Here is a 20,123-nt window from a genome sequence, read left to right as displayed (position 1 = left end):
GCAACATAGCAAAACCCCATCTCTACAAAAGCTGCAAAAGTTAGCTGGGTGCAGTGGCACATGTCTGTGGTCCCAGCTACTCAGGAGGCTGAGGTGGGAGGATTGCTTGAGCCTAGAGGTTGAGGCAGCAGTAAGCTGTGATTGTGCTATTTGCACTTAAGCCTGTGTAACAAAGTGAGATGTTGTCCCCGTCCCCGCCCCCCCGCAAAAAAAAAAAAAAAAGACCCGGCACAGTGGCTCACACCTGTAATCCCAGCACTTTGGGAGGCTGAGGTGGGTGGATCACCTGAGGTCAGAAGTTTGAGACCAGTCTGACCAATGTGGTAAAACCCCATCTCTACTAAAAATAAAAATTAAAAAAAAGCCAGGTGTGGTGGCATGCATCTGTAATCCCAGCTATTCGGAAGGCTGAGGCAGGGGAATTGCTTGAACCAGGGAGGTGGAGGTTGCAGTAAGCAGAGATTGCACCACTGCACTCCAGCTTGGGGCGGGGCGGGGGGGGGAGAGAGAGAGAGAGAGAGAGAGAGAGAGAGAGAGAGAGAGAGAGAGAGAGAGAGAGAGAGAGAGAGAGAGAGAGAGAGAGAGAGAGAGAGAGAGAGAGAGAGAGAGAGAGAGAGAGGAGAGAGAGAGAGAGACTGTCTCAAAAAAGAAAAAAAAAAGACCTACTGTTGCCACCTACTGCATTCAATAAATATTACTTTGGTGCCTGTTCTGTACATTGCTTTCTTCCATAAGAGCCATTGGATGGGGAAGTGTGGTGACAGAAAAACAAAACAGACGAAAAACCTGTGATGTAACTTACAAGTTCATTGAAATGAGGATGTTTCCCAGGATTGGTCCAGATGAGAATAGACTGCTCTATTTCTTCCAAACCAGATCCAGAGCTAAGAGCTTTGGCTGAGCAAACCAGTATAAACTTTGATTCCAGATGCTAAAGAGTACAATTATCATCTAATGGTATACCTATCAGAAAACCTGAATTCTCACTTTTAGAAGAGTATCAGAAGTGAAATAACTCAGAAGCAGAAAATCACATACTGCGTGTTCTCACTAAACAATGGGTACACATGGACATACAGATGGAAATAATAGACAGTGGCAATTCCAAAAGGTGGGAGGGTGGGAGGAAGGTGAGGGTTGAAAGATTAACTAATGGGTACAATGTTCACTATTTGGATTATAGATGCTTTCACTAGAAGTCCAAACCACATCATTACACAATACATCCATGTGAAATCGTTTGGATGTTTGTCGCCTCTAAATCTCATGTTGAAATGTAATCCCGAGTGTTGGAGGTGGGGCCTAGTAGGGGATGCTTGGGTCATTGGGGCAGATCCCTCATGAATGGCTTGGTAATGAATGAGTTCTTACTCTATTAGTACAGATCCCTCCCCATGGTAATGAATGAGTTCTTACTCTTATTAGTACTGTGAAATATGAACGTTTAAAAGAGCCTAGCATCTCTCTTTCTCCGTCTCACCATGTGACATGCCTGCTCCCCCTTCACCTTCCACCATGAGTAAAATCTCCCTAGGGCCTCCTCATAAGCTGAGAAGATATTGGTGTCGTGCTTGTATAGCCTGCAGAACCATGAACCAAATAAACCTCCTTTCTTTATGAATTACCCAGTCTCAGGTATTCCTTTATAGCAATGCAAAACACAGTGCAGTGCAAAAACACACCATGTAACAAACCTGCATATGTACCTCCTGAATCTAAAATAACATTTTAAAAAATTAAAATGAATACAAAAAGGGAAAACATTACTTCTAACATGCATGGACACAGCTTTCATTTCCTCTACCTTAAAGTGATGCTAATGGTGGTAAAAGATCCTGAAGTACACTAGGATTTCTTCTTTTCAGTAATTACACCAATCCTTTCCTTGGATATAGGATTTCATATTTTTCAAATACATAAATGAATCTAATTCTGTATGAGAATCCTGTGCAGGAAGTACTGATAAACTGGTATTACTATCCCCATTTCAGACTTGAGAAAATAAGGCTGAGAGAGAGTAAGCTGATTGACTAAGTTTACTAGCATAATAAATGGAAAATCCAAGTCTACATTTTCTGAATCTTGATCCAACACACATTCCCAAATTGCCTTCAGTGAAACATATATACATGCCACAAGACAGGTCTCTCAGGCAGCTGTAATCATGGGTAACCTACTTTAAGAAAATCTTAGCTATAAACATTCAGATAAAATAAGGGGTAAATAATAAAGGAAGGTGATGAATTATTTTGTACTTTATAAAGCGAGTTACATGATTTATTTAATTTTTTGGATTTATTTAAATTTTGAGCACAATAAATGTTTAAATACATTTTTTAAAAAGAGTCTTCCCAAATTAAATCCTTGGCCTTTTCCTCTCTGGTCAAAATATCACCCTCTTCTCCCCTTTGACTTTGATTCTTTAATTGACCCCAGTGGACTCTATTAACAACAATGTCTTTGTTGAACAATTTGGAGATTATATCATGTGGAAGATCCAGCTGCTACAGAATGAACTAAATACCCAAAACCCAACTAGATACAACTTAAAGTTCAGAGGACTAGAGAATGTGAGCCTGGGGAATACCAGTCCTGACTTCCAGCAAACCTAGTGGTTAAGAGGTCGTGAGCCAGTTCTGAGTTTGAAATCAAAGTCCACGACTTGGTCTTAGAACATTACTTAAACTCTTTAAGCTTTCCTTTTCTCATCTGTGAAATGTTGTCACGTGTAATATAATGTGTACTCCACATAACAACAGTGTTATATGAGATGTATAGAGAGTGCTTAGCAAAATGCCAGGTTTACAGTCAGTCCGCAATAAATGTCAGAGCAGATAATTTTTATTATCATTATTCAGGAGAAATGAATCAACACATTAGCCCACTTTAATCTCAATTCGTCTTAGTCTTAGATTAAATGAGTGAATTTTTTTCTCTTCACAATGCCATGTTGGTTTTTAAAAAACCAACAAATTCTACAAATTACTGGGAATAAATACAAACTAGCTGATCAATGATTTGCCTGGATATTTTTCCAGGTATTAAAGCTAAACTAAGTTATCTATTTTCTTGGTAAGGTTGTTCTTTTTCATCTTCAGAAAAAAGGTTAATCTTTATGCTTTCTTCAGCATTCAGAGACTACACTCATTGGTTACTTAAAATGATACTTTATGTCTATGACATTAATTTAAATAGTACATGAAGATTTGGGATGATATTCAAGAAAGTTGATTTGAAAATATTAAAATATTTAAAAAATTTCTTTGATTACCAAATTTCCTATTTCATTTGCCTTTCTAAATCCCCTCACACCTTCCAGAGATGTTACCTCCATTAGCTATCTGATTACAATTGGTAATATTTGGGGAAAATAAGGTTAAACTTTTAACCTTATTTTTATAGGAATTTCATCTTGTGCAGGTTGTAAAAGCCAAGAGTGAATATAGAGAAAATGTAGAAAACAAACAATAGGAGAGTTAAAAAATAATTTTCCTAAAGGATAGGTAAAATATAAATCTACTTTTAGAATTAGAGTCAACCATCAGAATTAACCATGACAACATAAACAAAGGGCTTGTGAACCGGCAATTTCTAACAGAAGAGCTGTAACGCTAACGTCATCCTGAAGGGGACAGCCTTTTCCTGTTTTCCTGCTTCCTCCTTCTTCCTGGAGACTTAGTTAAAATTTGCTTCATTTTTGCTTGAATGACCAATTAGCTGATTTTTGGTCACAAGGGGGGGCTATTTTCTAACTTAACCACCAAAGACTGCCATGGAAAAGTCTGAAAATGCAAAAATAATTTTATGTTTCTGCTCCTGTTTCTTATTTGTTTTCTCTTTCTTAAGAGAAAGAGGTCTGTGATGAATAAATTATGTTAACTGATCAGAAATATTCTTTGAGAGAATAACCATTTGATAGAATTAACAATATACTATTTTAGGTGTTTCAAATGTTAAGTCTTTTATTTCCTAATTAGCTTTCTGGTCGTAATTGGGAGCAAAAACTAATACAGGTGTGTGTGTGTGTGTGTGTGTGTGTGTGTGTGTGTGTGTGTGTGATTTAGAAGTATGCATATTACATAAGACATATTTCCTGGTATCTTAAGTACCTATATACGACTTTTTCTGATGGTGTCCTCAATGGACTGAGCATCTCGTTAAAAATGATACTATTTCCTTAAAACCATGTAACTTGAAACTTTTCTAGAAATGACATCACCCCATAGCACAGAGGTCAAGGTATAAGCCCCTAACATGACATACAAGGCTACATCTGCCTTCTGCTTTCCTTTCAAACTAAGCACTCACCAGCCCAGTAGTTCCCTTAGGAACTAATGGCACTGATTCGTCTAAGGCTCCTAAAGCTGATTCAGCTTGTTGCCTACACAGGCTCCCTCCTCACTCCCTGCTCCATGGCCATGCACTGTGATAGAGGCAAATCCCAGCTCCAGCCCAAGGTCCAGCCACTGTTGATCTCATTTCCCACATCAGAGTTTGATGTAGTTAGGGACAGCAGTGCAATTCAGGCCCATGTGACTAAAGGGGATTCTCCTAGGAAGTTCCCAAGAAAAATTTCCATATTCAGAAAGAGAGCATTTCTTTTTCCTTTGACCAATGTTTTGCCTAGACATAGTACCGGAAACTGCTGTGGCCATTAGATAATCAGGAGGAGAACCAGTCTGTGGGAAAGACCAATACATCAAGAATAGCGAAGCAGAAAGATGAGAAGGATCTGTGTTTCCAATGGTGGCTTCTACCCCTAAATTAACCAATTCTGCTGTCACCCTTCCTCTGGGTTTCTTTTTTCAGCTAATACATTTTCTTACTTTTTAAGGCCATGACGAGTTTATTTTCTGTAGCTATCAGCCAAGAGCATTCTGACAGCTCCCCTAACAAGTGAGATACACTTTTTATGTCTTCATGCTTTTTGAAATACAAGCCAGGATCCTTGTCAGAATAAGGCACCCCACCTATGTTTCAAGGCCAAGTTCAAATTTTGCTTCTTCTATGGAGCTTTCCTTGTCACAGAGAAGCAGAATCAGTTTTTTCCTTTTCTAGATTCAATTATATTGCACCTATCACAATTCATTATCTCTCCTTCCCACTGGAGTGTGAAATACAATATACATTTTATAAGAGTGGGAATTAATTATTGTATCTCTAGTGCCTGCCCCATGCTGCCTGACCCATAAAGGGTACTCCATAGACTGTGTGTGTGTGTGTGTGTGTGTGTGTGTGTGTGTGTGTGTGTGTGAGAGAGAGAGAGAGAGAGAGAGAGAGAGAGAAAGAGAGAGAGACAGAATCAGCTCTGTCACCCAGACTGGCAAAATCATGGCTCACTGCAGCCTTGAACTCCTGTGTGATGCTCAAGAAATTCTCCTGCCTCAGTCTCTTGAGTAGCTAGGACTACACGTGTGCACCACCACATCCAGATATTTTATTTTTGTGTAGAGACGGGGACTTGCTATGTTTCCCAGGCTTGTCTTGAACTCCTGGTCTCAAGCAATCCTCCCACCTCGGCCTCCTTAAGTGTTGGGATTATGGGAGCGAGCCACTGTGACTAGCCAGATATTTCGTATTCACCTCTGCATCTCTCTCTAATAACTAGCATCCTTCTGAAGACATGGTAGGAGATTAATAGATGCTTGTTAAATCCGGCAGTAGTATGTTGTGGTAGTTCTTTATGATGAAGGTGACATAGTTGTGAGAGGTGATGGGGACAAGGGATGCCATTAAGAAATGGAAAGGTTCTTGTGGTGCTAAGAGATTGGACTATGTCCTCTATTTCAACTGCTAAACTCTCCCAGGAAGTCATTTGTGCCATACTCTTGGCCCTAAGTAAAAAGCTGCCATCAAACTAGCAATTCAAAAAAGAACTACTTTAAATATAATATTATTTAATTTAAAATACATAGTAAATAATATACTTCCCATTAGTCCTAGTGGCTAAAAACTATCTGGCCTACGTAGGTCTCACCAGGGCTTAGGAGTTATCAGAGTTTGGACTGTCAAGTTTCAGATTCAACTCAACAAAATTCACCAATATTTGTATTCCTGCTGTGTGTCTGGCACTATATTAGTGCTGGGAATCTGGGAATGCGAAGTCCTCATGCAGTTAACAGGTTAATGGAAGAAGCAGATACAGACAGCTCTCTGTGGGTTCTGTATCCATGGATTCAACCAATCACAGATCAAAAATATTTGGAAAAAGTATTGCAACTGTAATGAACATGTACAGACTTTTTTCTTGTCATTATTCTCTAAACGATACAGTGAAACAACAATTTACATACCATTTACATTGTATTAGGTATTACAAGTGATTTAGATACTCTAAATCTAGAGGTGATTTAGAGTATACAAGAGGAAGTACATAGGTTATAGACAAAGGCTGTACCATTTTATATCAGGGACTTGAACAGCCATTGATTTTGGTATCCAAGAGAAGTCTTGGAACCATTCCTCCATGGATACCAAGGGGCGACTTGATATAAATAAATACATAATATCTAAACCTGAGCAAATACAAAAAGCTTGGCAAATACAGCTTAGGAACAATGGATTCTGCCCAGGAGCAATGGAAAAATGCTCACTTGTATTTCTTTAATGTTTCCTCTTAATTTGAAAAAGCTTTCTTCCTATAATTTGAGTCCCAAATTTGCCCATGCCGAAGTTATCATGTGACCACTTTCAAAAGGAAAAGTAGAGGTGTTAAGATTTCTAAATTTAAACTTAAGCATTTACCCTTCTTAGAAATATTCTATCATTTGTTTCTTTACATTTCCAACCCCTCTCAAAGACAGTATCCGAACTGATAATCATCTTAGATTTGTATCTTTGGAAAATATAGTTCTGGTAACTGTTTTTATTTTGTGCAAGCTGAAAAGGCTAAAGCAGTGAAATCATACAACAAAAATAAGCACAGTATACTTTAGTATGGAACTACTAAAGGCTACAGCTTCATCACTCTAACAAGGTTTCTCTGACTTCATTGTCTATTCATTTGATCATTGACCTAAAAGTGATTTGAAATTGCTAACTGCTGCTTATACTTCATCTGTCAACTGAAGGGCAGGAACCGTGTTTCACTTTATATTCCCTGCTTGTCAATAAATGCTTGTTAAATCAGGTAGTACTGCATTTTGGTAGTTCTTTATGATGAAGGTGACATAGTTGTGAGATGTGATGGGGACAAGGGATGCCATTAAGACGATGGAAATTTAATTGTCTTGATGACAATGAATAGTTGGGCAGATAGTTGGACAAATACTAGACCTTGGTGAGTGACAGCTGCCACATATAGTAAGAATACTGGGTTCTGAGTTAGAGTACCCACCTAATTTCCTAGCACTCTTTTGGTTAGCTGTATGACCTTGGGCAGGTCATCTTGCCTCTCTAAGCCCATTTCTACATCTGTACAATAGGAGTGTAACACTCACCCAGTGAGGACTATCGGAAGCTGCACTAACAAGATGATGCATATGAAAACAAAACACTGCAAAATCATAAGATATATTGTCATACTGGTAAATTCTTATGGAATTGAATATTTTATTTATATCTCTTGTGCAGATGGAAAAAGGTCCCAAACTACTATAAATGTCAGGAGTTATTTATATTTGAAATGAACAGAACAAGTTGCTTTGATCTCTGAGAAGTTATTGCTAATTTCCTTAATGTTAAAATGTAAACTTGGGCCAGGTACGGTGGCTCATGCCTGTAATCCCAGTGTTTTGGGAGGCCAAGGTGCTGGATCACCTGAGGTTAGGAGTTTGAGACCAGCCTGGCCAACATGGTGAAACCCCATCTCTACAAAAAATTAGCCTGACATGGTGGCAGGCCCTATAATCCCAGCTACTGAGGAGGCTGAGGCGGGAGAATTGCTTGAACCTAGGAGGTGGAAGTTGTAATGAGCTGAAATTGCGCCATTGCACTCCAGCCTGGGCAATAAGAGTAAAACTTCATTTCAAAAAAAAAAAAAGTAAACTCATTCAGTGTTAGCAGATCTATTTTAGTTCTATAATATTTTATATCTTATGATTATTCCTGTTTTTACTAACAATTCCAACTTAAACCCCTAGTTTGTATATAATGCTACACTAGGAATGAAATCAATGATACATTAGAATTGTATAGAAACAACTCAACCACCAATTATATCACATATATGTTTTAAAGTCTCAATTAACATAAATAAACACTCTCTCATTAAAAGCATCTCAGAGAAAGTTATCTTTGTGTATGTGATTTGAATTTAATAATAGCAAACAAAAGAGTATGAATTTGAAGAATAAGAAAATCAATTTCACATCATATTCTTTAAAGAGTTCCATAGGCATAAACAAGGTAACTTTGAGACATTATGTTACTCTGGAATTAAATGTACAATAGAAATAAAAATGAATTGTATTAGCATAAGAATAAAAAGTTAGTCAGAAAGGTCATCTTGCAAGATCAGGTTTTTATGTATTGTGTGGAAGAGGCAATGCTCTGAAAATCCACTGGGAGAAGCAAATTCATAAATATTAATAAATGAAAGCATTATAGATAATAAAATATGCAGCAGCATGTGAGTTTGGATGGTTTTTATTGTCACAATATGTGATTGATATTTGGGGAAGGTATCTCATTATAAACTGGAAACATGCATATTTATTTAAACAGATCATATTCTGAAACACTTCATTCTTGAACTTTTTTGAAACTTGAAATATCACAAGTTCTGAAACTTACAAAATTATGAGCAAGGTTTTTTTCTTTTTGATTATATGTATTCTAACTGGCAAGACCATCATCATTTCTCACCTAATTATTGCATTAGTAGTTCTCTTTACAGGTCTCTTGTCTCAAGGTGCAGTGAAGAAGTTATGTTCTTGCCAATGGAATGCCAGGAGAAGTTACGTGTTCCACTTCAGGATTATTCACTTACAGGGAGGATATGCCATTCTTTTTCCCCTTTGCCCTCCCTACTTTCTGGAATGTGCTTTTACCAAAATGGTGGGGAGCTATATTGGGCCATGTGGATGAAGTCAACTCTCTGTGGATGGATGAACATGACATCCATCCATGTGGATAAAACTATGACACAGAGGAACACTGTGAAGATTCCCTATTAGTCCCATTCTCCTCCTGCCCAGACTATTGTAAGATAGAAATACATTTCCATCTTGTTTAAGGCCCCTTTACTTTTTGTTTCTGTTACAGCAGCCAAATCTATGACTTAAATTATGGCATAAAATCTGTTGTGATTAATTCTTTTTCATATATATTTCCCCTAGAAGGTGAAGTCCTTGAGAATTATGACTTTATCTTATTCATCTTTGTACTGCCAGTATACTTATCCCATAGAAGTACTCAATAAAAGCTTGTTAAAAAAAAATAAGTGAACAGATAAATACAGGTCCCAATGGAAATGATCTTCCATTGCTACTGGACAGTTACCCTAGTGGCAGAGTCAAATGAAAATGGTAAGATTCAAAGCTGACTTAGGGTCTCATCAAGTGAGAGGAGAGGGGCTGAGTCACCAGCCTGAGAAATATGAGGAGATAGTCTAATGAGAGATAACATGAGTCAGAAAGGCTTGCCAGTTCTGAAGGTTTGGGGCATATAAATTATCTCTACCCTACAACTGATCATCAGAAGTAGTCTTTAGGCAAAAAGCAAGTGTTTATAAAGTACTTAATTTAATAAAAAGAGAAATAGGACAATTGTTTCTGTTGGAGATAGCTGATTTGTGACAGAGAGGCTCTAGAAATATGTGGTAGCCAGAAATCATGGGAGCCCCAAGGTGTAACCTGCCTGACATTAGTTTTTGAAGCTTTTGTGTCTTCATGGCTAGAACCACACCACTTGCCTCAACAGGCTCAATTCTTGCCCAGACTCAGAAAACTCAGGGGAACTCCATGTATACCACTTCAGAATTATTCCTTTAAATGGAGGGTGTGCCGCTCTTTTTCCCCTTTGCCCTCCCCACTTGCTGGAATTTTACCAAAATGGTAGGGAGCCATGTTGGATCATGTGGATGAAGTAAACTGTCAGAAAACTGTGGGAGCTCTGTGTGCATCTAATTCTAGGAACCTGGCTTCAGCTTTGTTTCTTGTGACAACCCCTGTCTGACACACTGATTAAGTGTGAGGAGTTCATCTTCCTCTAAGCTTGATCACATTTCCTTGAAGCTGGGGTTTGACCACATATCCCTGAGCCCCAAATCCTATGCCATGTCCTTGAAATATACCTTTTCTCAACAAAGTTATAGTTGAGAATTAGTGGGAAGACATGTTCGAAATTTGAAGATAGAGAAGGTACAAGACAATTTTCCGTAAGAGTAAGAGTGAATTGACTAGGGCAAAAGGATACATGGAAAGTACTGAGGTCCACTTGAAGTGTCTGATCACTAACTTTGGGTAAGCCAGTCATACTGTTTCAGTTCTCAGGTTCAAGCACACAGTAGGTAAAGAGTTGTATTCAGTTAGGTAGAGGGTTTTCCTAGGTGAAAGAAAGACAAAGAGTTGAAGATATCTGGTGAATGATCCAAGGAAATTATCATATTGATAAACCACAAACCCTAAGCCAAGTACTAAGGAAAGTGTGGTCAGGCAAAAGGGAGTAGAGTTAATGGCTGAAGGGTTAGTGGATGGAAGAAAGGTCAACAAATGGAAGTTATTTTGGAACAAAGAATCCCTAAAGTCAGGGTACTGGATGGGGGCAAGCTGGAGAGTTAGAGGGCAATATCAGAGGGAACAGATACTTGGAACTGATATCTTGTTATTGGGATTAACAGGGTCTAGGTCTGGCATAGAATTGATAATATCTACCTCAAAGTGCTACAAAGAGCAAACAATTTTTTTTTTGTGAAACAGAATGTTAGCCATAGAGATGACCCACTCAGATCACCCTTAAAGAGAGCCCACAGTAGGGAGTGTGGCTGGCTGATAGCTTCCGGCTGCCGCCCTGTGAATGCTGAAGACACACTTTCACCAGTCTTCCCCTAACTGGTGACTGAGCATAATGGGTATGTTAGTGCTGGCTCATTCAGTGGGCAACTTAGACTAAGTCCCTCTCCAGTGGCCTGTCTGAGACTTTCTTAGGACGGTGCTGTGATCTAATCCTCTTCATGCCCATTCATGCCTTCCTGCTCCCCTTTCACAGGTGTCAGATCAGCATGGTGGTCTCCTGGACTCCACCTACCTCCTCTCCCTTTATTCTTCAGAGGCATTTCCCCCAATTAACTTATGACACATTTAGTCCTATAGTGATATCAGCTTCTTGTAGGACCCAAAGCTCACACAAACACTGAGAATACAGCCTGACACACAGTAGGTGCCAAATAATTGTCACCCTTCTGGTGCTATAATTAATAGATCCAGACATTACGCAAATATGCCCCTTTTTTTGAGACAGGGTCTCACTCTGTCACCCAGGCGGGGGGCAGTGGCAGTGGCAGCTCACTGCAACCTCCATCTCCTGGGCTCCAGCTACCCTCCCACCTTAGCCTCCAAAGTAGCTGAGATTACAGACCTTTGCCACCATACCAAGCTATTTTTTTTAAGTTTTTGGAGAGATGGGGTCTCACTATGTTGCCTAAGCTGTCTCAAATTCCTGGGCTCAAGCAGTCTTCCTGCCTTGGCCCTCCCAAACTACTGGGATTATAGGTGAGAGCCACCAAGCTCAGCCTTATATATGCCTTTCTATAAACATAATTTTCCTCTTAGTAGTCTTGTAAACTTTTTTGGAAAACCATTTTCCCCCTTTCAGCTGAACCAGGATGAAAGGATTTTCCCCACCTTAACCAGGCTGGGGAAGGAATCTGGTACTAACCCAGTGGTTATTATGGAAATGGCAGCATCTGACTTAGCTCAGGACCCAGGAGATCTGATGGAACCAGGGAAAGATTTTTTTTTTTTAAAGGAAGTTGAGCACCCAAGAGAGAGAAAGAGACAGAGAAAGAAAGATAAAACAACCACTGGATAATTCTCTTTCAGATATCCTCTCATCAAAATACTTCAATTCATATGGCTGATGTTGTACCCCTCTTTTTCATCTGGCACCTGAATCAACTTTAAATGACTCATCTTTGAGGAGGAGAAGGAGGAGAGAAAACACAACAGAAACTTCCATATCCAAGCTGTCCTTTTCCTTTTCTTACACTCAAATGTAAAAGAGATATTTGTTCCCCAAATTGACTACTACAGGCAAGGTCTAGAAGAATGTTTAACCAACTTTTTGCTGGCTTCTTGTCAGCTTTGGACATAAATAACCCTGATATTCAAGGAAAAACCATCTGAAAAGTAAATAAACAGACCAGTTTTACAGCTCCAGACAAACCTCCATTCATTTTTCCCTTTGTTCCACAGAATTTTTTTGAGCACCCTGTCCAAGCCAGGCATGTGCTAGGTGCCTTGGATAACTTACTGACTCAAAAAGGGAAATACCCTATCGTATTAAGTTTTTATTATCAAACTTCAGGCAAGACTGCGGAATAAATATTAAAGTTAAACATGATTTCAAAGAGATCAAATTGTTTATGGGTCTATTTCAACAGCTTTAAAAAAACTGGACATGCAGCTAACAAGTAATGGAGCCTATAGTCAAGCCAGACTCCACAGTCAGTAGTATCCTTAATCACCACTGTCTCTTGATGAATAAACCAAACACACATTGGGCAGAGTAGAGACCTGTCTGTAAAATGAATAAATTTTGTCATGAGTCATCATTTCTTTTTATTTTATTAGCTTTGCAAGGATTAGATCAGACTGATGGATTTTCTTTAAGGAAGCACCGCCACAGTCCCTGGAAGCCAGAATCAAATATACAGCAAAGCTAAGCTGCTGAGGCCTTGCCCATCACAGTTTAAAGCCACTATAATTTTCTGCATAACGACAGAACCACCAGTGTACATTCAACAGCCTAAATCAACAATTATATCCATACATGTGAAAATTCAGCCTATCCTTTAATTCTTTCCTAAGCTGAACTGTCAATTATTGACTGTGGCTTTAAAAATCAGGATAGTTCAGTAGCTGGTTGAGTGACTAGCTAAACCACCCTTCAGGAAAATTGAATTAGTTAAGAGAAGAAAAGCAGTAAGACTTGCAGAACTGAATAGTGCCTTGGAGGTTACCTGATTCAACCTTTTCCCCTTAGCCTGGACACACACACACACACACACACACACACACACACACACAACACCTGTCCAGGACCAAAATCCAAATGTCTTGACAATGTAATGTCTTTTGAAGGTTCATAAGCCACTATATATCTTCCAAATCCTTTCTTTTCTTTCCACTTCTCCTGGCAGCAAGCATCACATCTTTGAGACTTCTTGCCTCCTAAAAGGTGACTTGCGTCCTGGCTTACCCTAACACTGCTAGAATATTTGTAAAGCTTGATTTTGACATTTTACCTCCTCTGTTCAAAAAATCTTCCATGTCTCCTATTACTTAGGAAATAACAAAATCATTTGCCCAGCATCCAAAGCCCTCAATCATCCGATTCTCTTTCTTTCCTTTCCATTTCCCTTTAATGTAATCCTTAATCCCATCAATTCAGCTACTCACCCTTCTTTGTGTGTATTCCCTGAGTTTTCTTGCCTCTCTCCCTTTGCTCCTGCTGGTCCTTCTCTCCTGCATCTCCGCCCTGGATATCCAAATCAAATCTCATTCAAGTCCCAGCTCAAATGCCAATAAAACTTTTTCAGAGCCCTCTCAACTAGGAGTCATCATCACTCTGTTTTTCTTTTCCATATTTTATCACAATCATGGACAGTTAATCTCTTCCCACTAGACTGTAAGCTTCTTAGGGGAAGGAACATGCTTAATTTCTCTCTTCATTGCCACCATAGTACCTTGCCCTTAAATATTTGTTAGAATGGTAAATTAATGAATATATTAAGAACAATGCATCTTTTAAGGTGTGTGTGTGTGTGTGTGTGTGTGTGTGTGTGTGTGTGTGTTTTGTTTTGTTTGAGACGGAGTCTTGCTCTATCGCCAGGCTGGAGTGCAGTGGCAGGATCTCAGCTCACTGCAACCTCTGCTTTCCGGGTTCAGGCAATTCTCCTGCCTCAGCCTCCCAAGTAGCTGGGACTACAGATATGTACCACCATGCCAAGCTAATTTTTTTTTTTTGTATTTTTTTAGTAGAGGTGGGGTTTCACCATGTTGGCCAGGATGTTATGTTCTCCATCTCTTGACCTTGTGATGTTTTTTAAATCTACCAATGATGCTAATTATACCTTTTGTTTTTAACTAGGAAGAAATAAACATAAATGACTGTGAAAAGACTGCCTTTAAAATAATTTTCCATTTTTAAAATTATTTTATTTATATCACAGATACAGAATGGCCTGAAAATGTTCCCTCTAATATCTATTCTAATATATATACACACACACACATGTGTATATATATGTGTATATATATGTATGTGTGTGTGTGAGTGTGTGTGTGTGTGTATATGTATTTGAGATGGAGTCTCGCTCTAAAGCCCAGGCTGGATTGCAGTGGCACAATCTCAACTCACTGCAACCTCTGCCTACCGGGTCCCAGTTAAAGCAATTCTCCTGCCTCAGCCTCTGAAGTAGCTTGGATTACAGGCACTAACCACCATACCCACCTAATTTTTGTAGTTTTTAGTAGACACAGGATTTCACCATGTTGGCCAGTTGAACTCCTGACCTCATGATCCACCTGCCTCGGCCTCCCAAAGTGCTGGGATTACAGGCATGAGCCATGACGCCCGACCCTAAAATATTGGTCATAAAAGTCTTTAAATTTGGCTGGGCATGGTGGCTCACACCTATAATCCCAGCACTTTGGGAGACTGAAGCAGGCGGATCACGAGGTCAGGAGATTGAAACCATCCTGACCAACATGGTGAAACCCCATCTCTACTAAAAATACAAAAATTAGCTGGGCATGGTGGCTCATGCCTGTAATCCCAGCTACTTGGGAGGCTGAGGCAGGAGAATCGCTTGAACCCAGGAAGTAGAGGTGGCAGTGAGCTGAGATCGCACCACTGTACTCCAGCCTGGCAACAAAGTGAGACACTGCTTAAAAAAAAAAAAGTCCTTAAATTTGCTTTAGTTAATCATAAGACAATAATACTTTAGAAAGAAAAGATCTTGAGAAGTCAACTCATTCAATCCCCACTCCCAACCCATATATAAAATATCTCAGGAAAGTAAGAATTCATCCTATCTTAAGGATCTCCTACGACAAATTGCACAGAATTCTTGGTATTTCATCTAAATGTCTCTTGAGCTTCCCTGTCACAGTGTTACTCCATAATAAGTTAAATATTGAGTGACTTGTGCTATTATTTCTTCTGTTGAGAGGTAGTATCACATAGCGGTTAAGACACAATTCTGGGATTACAGGTATGAGCCACTGCGCCCATGTGACACAAAGTTTCTGAAGTCAGACTTCCTCTCTGCCATTGGGAAAGTTATTTAACCTTTCTTTGCCTCAGCTTCTTCATCTGCAAAAGGGAATGATAATAGTACTTATTCATAGAATATTTAAGAATATTAGATAAAATCATATATGTATTTAGAAAAGTGTCTAAAACCAGCTGGTTGGGCATGGTAGTTCAAGCCTATAATCCAGTACTTTGGAAGGCCGAGGCAGGCAGATTGCTTGAGACCAGGAGTTTGAGACCAGCCTGGGCAACATGGAGAAATCCTGTCTCTACTAAAAATACAAAAATTAGCTGGGTGTGGTGATGCACACCTGTAATCCCAGCTACTCGGGAGGCTGAGGCACAAGAATTGCTTGTACCCCGAAGACGGAGGCTGCAGTGAGCTGAGATCACACCACTACACTCCAGCCTGGCAACAGAGCAAGACTATGTCGCAAAAAAAAGAAAGAAAGAAAGAAAGAAAATTTAAAAAAGAAAGGAAGGAAGAAAAGAAAAGAAAGAAAAGTGTCTGAAACCTAGTAAATGACATATAAATGTTGCTATTAAAATGTTTTCTTATTTTATTTTGATACAGATAGATAATAGCTGGATACTTAGTCTTTCATACATGAAAATTTTAAATAGCATTTTTCTTGGCTGAAGAATCAAGTTCCTTTGTGCTATTATTTAATAATCAGATGAATTTTCTAATCTTTACAAAAGTCTTTTGGCTCTTCATCTTGGTGCAGTAAAGAGGGTCGTTTTGGTATTTTGCTTTTACAGCAGAGATCTTTGAACCAAGCCTCTAGAAGTCTTATCTATTTAACACCTAACTTCATACTAGGCACAACAGGCATATAACGTTGCATAAGATTGGCAAGGGTCCTGCCTTCATGGAGCACACCAGTTTTGCTCATAGAAACAAACTTTTTACCATTAACCAAATCACTTACCACTATTTCGAATTCTTTCTTCCAATAGGTCAGAATGCCCAGATGGAAGTTTCTTATTGAAAATCTCAGCTGAACGAAGGAACATAGCTTCAACTGCAGACCCTTTCAGCAAAGCAATCTGGTCTTCATGGTCCAAAGTTTGAAATCCTATGTAACGGCGATAATCAAATTGGCATCAAGAAGTACCAATATTTTATAATCACCATCATTGCCCTTTGATAAAACATTTTCATCAGGTGATTTTGTAGTTGTTTTGCAATTGGGTAGTCTAGTTGAGTCCATTTGTACTCACCAACAAAATAGAGGCTTTGTTTATATTGGGCAGAATTTATTAAACAAACTGGGCAAGGGAAATGTCAAGTCCAAGCAGATGCTACATTATGGCATAGACAGACTGATTCTGATGGAGAAACGCTCAGAAACTAGACACAGGCAGATTTTCTTAGAGCCATTATGTTAGTCACATCTGATGTGACAGGGTCAACTCTGCAGATTAGAAGCATCTACAAGCCAGAAAAAAGAAAACCTTATATGCACCCAGATTATTTGGCTAGCTCATGAGTCTTTAGTCAATCTAAAGAATGGGTAGTATTCCCCCCCACCCCGCAAAAAAAGCCAGTCAAAGTCACATTGATATATCTGCTCTGAACTCAGTACTGCAAAACACAGTGGAGGAAAATCAGAAAAATATGGGAAGAATTGCCAACCTGATGGAATATAACACTGCCTGGAAAATTCAAAGTCCTTATCTAGGCTTATATGATACAGTCCCATCAGCCTTTCTGAACTCACTTTTTACTCCTCATTCCCTCTACTCTTTGTGTTCCAGCCAGACTGACCCCCTGGCCCTGCTGTGAGCACACAAGCCTGTTTTTGCCTCAGAGATGAATGTTCTTCCCAGACATTCCCATGCCCCATGCCCCACTCTCTCCTGCAAAAAGCCTCTGTTCCAGCATTCCCCAATCTAAAATACACTCCCCAGCACTGCTAGTTCCTACCTGCTTTATTTTAGTTTATAGAACTTATCACTACCTGAGATGATATTATAGATTTATTTGCTTATTCGTTAATTGTCTGCCACCTCTACTGGAGTGTACATTTCTTGGGGGGCAGAGGCATTGTTTTGTTTTCTTTACTTTTGTATCCCCAGTTCTGGTACATAATAGGTACCTAAGAATTATGTGTTGGATAATTGACAGATTGAATAAATGAATGAATGAATGATGAATGGGAAACAAAAAACAGGCTTATGTACATGCTGGCACACACATTCACATGAATAGACATAACACCATCAGGGCCTAAATGGCTTAGAAAAGAACTAAATAGCAAAGAGTGTATAGAGAAGAGAGCAATGCTAAGGATTGAGCCACCATCCTAGAGAATCTAAGAGCTTCTTTGAAGAAAGGGGCCCTGCCTTATTCCCCTCAGCACCCTGGACAGTGCCTGGCACAAGATGTGCTCAAGGAATACTGAATGGAATGACTCAATTCAGTTTCTCACAAAATATCCCTTCAGTATTGGTATTATATCACTAATATTACTACTTATAATAATGCTATCACTGTAATTATTATCATTTTTTCCTTCTCAAGGGTTTTTTGCCTTGTATTTCCTTCCATATTTAAAATTTTTTCCTTCTGCTTTACTCATTTAACACATTAATTGTACTCTCCCTCAGGAACTAGGCTAGGCACTGAGAATTAAGAGATGCTAAGATATTGTTACTGCTTTCAGATAACCTACCTTCTTATGAATAAGGTTTTTATTTGTCTTCAATTATTTCTCGATTCAAGACCAACTGACCGTTAGAACTTAAAACATATTTTTCCATAAATAACCAAAAACATCTCCCTTTTCCAGTTCTTTCCCCTGCAGTTTTTAATCTGATGTAATCCAGTGTTTTTATTGAGATTGCCTTCATCTTAATTAGCATATAGTAAATTAAGTTCCTCTTTCATTTTTAATAAAGCAATGAGAGCATATTAGTGTTTTAATGATAGAACTTTCTCCTCACACTTCATGAGTTTTATGCAGGCCTATGCCTATCTGTGACACATTTAATAAAATAATAGCATAATGCTGGCAAAAAGAAGGCAAATTAACATGTTTAATTAAAATCCTATGTCAGAAGTTATCCTTTGTAATTTAATATAACAGTATTATGCTGCTATACAAAGTATTTATTATACTCTTCTAGACCATGGGATTTCAATACATCAATACTTTTATAAACACTAAAACAACTGAAACCCATTAGCTTAGATAGCATTAATAATGTGGCAAAAGGAATTTGAGGCTGGGTATAAGACTCCCACATTCTAGTTTCTATACTGACACCATCAGAATGAATGTGGACAAGTAAGTCCCTCTCCTTCAACTTACATATATAGCTGTTCCTCAAACCCTATCATTTTTTGAATCTTTCTTCATTTTGTTTCTTCTTCTTTTCCCCATTGCTATTATTTTATTTCAAGCCCTATTGCCTGGACTTCTGCAGCAGCATACTACCTGACCTTCCCTGCCCCAGGCCATTTTCATTCAAATTCATCTTATATAAACCTAATTAAGTCCTTTCTGTATTCAAAAATTTCATCATTTCCCTCCGTTAAAAAAAAAAAAAAAAAAAAACACCAAAATCTCTATACTATCCAGGGGACACAGATTAAATTCCTTAGTTAGGCCTTTATCAGTCTGGTACCAACTTTACCTTGTTGTCTAATCCAGGAGCCTACCACAGACACTATGCTATAACCATACTGAATTTTCTCTTCCATCTCAAATAATCCTATTCTTGTTCATGCCTCAGTGCATTTTAACAAACAGATCTCTCGGCCAGACATGGTGGCTCAGGCCTGTAATCCTAGCACTTCGAAGCTCAAGGCAGGCAGATCACCTGAGGTCAGGAGTTTGAGACCAGCCTGGCCAATATGGTGAAACCCTGTCTCTACTAAAAATACAAAAATTAGCTGGGCATGGTCGCATGTTCCCGTAGTCCCGGCTACTCGGAAGACTGAGGCAGGATAATTGCTTGAACCTGGGAAGTGGAGGTTGCAATGAGCAGAGATTATGCCATTACACTTAGCCTGGGCAACAGTGTGAGACTCCATCTCAAAAAACCAAATCAAAACAAAACCAAAAAAAAAAAAAAAAACAGCAGGTGTCTCGACTTGGAATGCCCCTTCTCCATGCCAGCTGGAAAACTTCTTTTTCTTTTAGACTCAACTCAAATATGACTCTCCCTGAAGTCTTTCCATCTTTCATAGACACAATTAGCAACCAGTTCCTCTCTGTGCATACAGCACTTCGAGTGTATGTGTATGTATGTGTATTTACCACTATAATTATTATCACCTTTAACCACTCTCCCTGAAGGTAATAGCTAGGCACTTAGTATAGACTAGGTATCAACAACTGTTTATTGAAGGAATAAATGGGTGAATGACGACTTTGCAAAGTTTCCATTTTTAATCTATTGATTTGGAAGAACTATCATAAATTATCTTAAGTAATCTTTCCAGTTTTAACATCTTATGTCTATAGCAATTAGACACGTTGATTAAAATCAGATATGAGATGATTTTCATCTTACAAAGAAGAGAACTGCCTGTCTCAATGTCACAAGACTATTGTAGAGTATAGCAGTGAAATAAGTACATGTGAAAATACTTGGCAAAATAATACTGAAAAGAGATCTGATCTCACAGTAATGTTTTGAAAATTCAACAAAACACTGTATGTAAAATAGGTAATCTAATCTGTGACACATATTTA

At 38.7% G+C, this 20,123-nt stretch overlaps 1 protein-coding gene across 6 annotated transcripts in view; it reads right to left on the bottom strand.

Annotated features, from left to right (window-relative positions):
• NR1H4 (nuclear receptor subfamily 1 group H member 4) overlaps window positions 1-20,123 on the bottom strand; it is an 87,534-nt gene that overhangs the window by 3,643 nt on the left and 63,768 nt on the right. For all 6 annotated transcript variants that reach the window (XM_009004448.6, XM_009004451.6, XM_078338105.1 and 3 more), the window contains one exon: window positions 16,350-16,496. In XM_009004448.6, the coding sequence (XP_009002696.1) occupies window positions 16,350-16,496 (147 nt within the window). The remainder of the gene's footprint in view (window positions 1-16,349; window positions 16,497-20,123) is intronic.

This window comes from Callithrix jacchus, chromosome 9 (genome assembly GCF_049354715.1).
Source record: "Callithrix jacchus isolate 240 chromosome 9, calJac240_pri, whole genome shotgun sequence".
NCBI lineage: Eukaryota > Metazoa > Chordata > Mammalia > Primates > Cebidae > Callithrix > Callithrix jacchus.
The sequence above is the reverse complement of the archived record's forward strand: the minus strand, read 5'-3'. Positions and strand labels throughout refer to the sequence as shown.